The 1376-nt window shown below is 46.0% G+C and overlaps 1 protein-coding gene across 1 annotated transcript; it reads left to right on the top strand.

The window, feature by feature from the left end:
* The first annotated feature begins 339 nt into the window (after positions 1-339).
* LOC149244547 (uncharacterized) lies at positions 340-738 on the top strand. Its single transcript, XM_089371577.1, has one exon. The coding sequence runs from the start codon at positions 340-342 to the stop codon at positions 736-738; it is 399 nt and encodes a 132-aa protein (XP_089227703.1).
* The last annotated feature ends 638 nt before the right edge of the window (positions 739-1376 follow it).

Here is a 1376-nt window from a genome sequence, read left to right as displayed (position 1 = left end):
CAGAATAGATAAAAATGACACAGGGGAAATCTAGAACCAAATTATGGGGAATATAAGGGAAACAATAATTATGGGAAATTGGACAGAGGAAGACTGGAAGATGGAAGGTATGGAAACCAACATCATGAACCGACTGGAAATTAAAGTAAAAAATACAAGCAGCACAGGGAAGATGCAAGATGCAGACCAGGTAAGAGGGGAAGAAAGTTACAGGAACCCCCCCCCCCCCAAGGATTCACAAAACTAAACTTTGACGGGGCAGCCAAAGGCAACCCAGGGGAGGTGGGTATAAGAGGGATATTCAGAGATGAAGAAGGAAGGATCATAAGGGTATATGCAATGGACAGCGGCATTGCCACCAACAACGAAGCAGAATATCATGCACTAAACAGGGGACTAGAGATAGCAATACGAGAAGGATACCAAAGATTGCAGATAGAAGGGGATTCTAAGCTGGTCATAGATACCATAAAACAACTACAGCAAGGAGTAAACGCGGAAAAACTAAGCAAAAGTTGGCGGACGGCGTGGGTAATTACAGAAGTTGAAAAGCAACTTCAACGACTGGCATATACTATCTCGTCCCATGTGAAAAGGAAAGAAAATGTCCCGGTAGATCTCCTCGCGAATTGGGGATGCCGAAACAGAGAGCACCAGCTAGACGTGGGAGAAACGGAGCTCAATAGGAATGAGGAAATGAATCAGATGAAACAGGCAGTCGAGGCAGATCAAAGATAGTAAGAGAATCTGAATGACGTAGAGAGGAGGGCAGAAAAACGAAGGCATGCACAGGCAGATCAGTATAAATCATCCATGGAACAGAACATGATGGAAGAAAGGACCAAGAGGACATGGATGATGGAAGAGGAAAGGGAAAGAACAGACCCGAGAAGCATGGGAGCAGAAATGGAAGGAGGTGGGCACAGGGAGAACAGGACAACAGGACTGAGAAGGGACAGCAGAGGAGAGCCAGATGCCAATGCGGAGTCAGCAAATGGATGACAAGAGCAGCCAGGAGAAGATAGTCATAAATGAAGCATGGAGGACAAGACATTTGGGCAGCATCCCAAGGAAAGTGGGTCGGAAATCGCGGCACGTATTTTCGGAAATGGAGACAGCTGGAGGCAAGGTTAAGATAGAGGAATGTTAAAAGAACAAAGTATGAGGGATCCCATGCATGTTGCATGTGGACGTGGAAGAAGGAAGGTGGCGAGAGAGAACGCGTCGACGGCCAAAGACAACTGCAGAAGATCAAACAGCGGTTCCAGACTGACGGGTATGTGAAAATTTCCCCCCTCACTTGGAAAAAAGTTATTGCATGAAGCAAAACATAGGCATGTAGTTAGATAGGAATAGTCTGCATCACCCCAGATTCA

The sequence above is a fragment of the Pinus tabuliformis genome, chromosome 8 (assembly GCF_031772625.1).
Source record: "Pinus tabuliformis cultivar Carrire ecotype Pingquan chromosome 8, CPIR1, whole genome shotgun sequence".
NCBI classification, from domain to species: Eukaryota; Viridiplantae; Streptophyta; class Pinopsida; order Pinales; family Pinaceae; genus Pinus; species Pinus tabuliformis.
Note: the sequence above shows the minus strand (reverse complement) of the source record. Positions and strands in the feature narration are given on the sequence as shown.

Coding starts and splice junctions, on each gene's coding strand:
- LOC149244547 (XM_089371577.1), top strand. CDS start 340: ATGGACAGCGGCATTGCCACCAACAACGAAGCAGAATATCATGCACTA.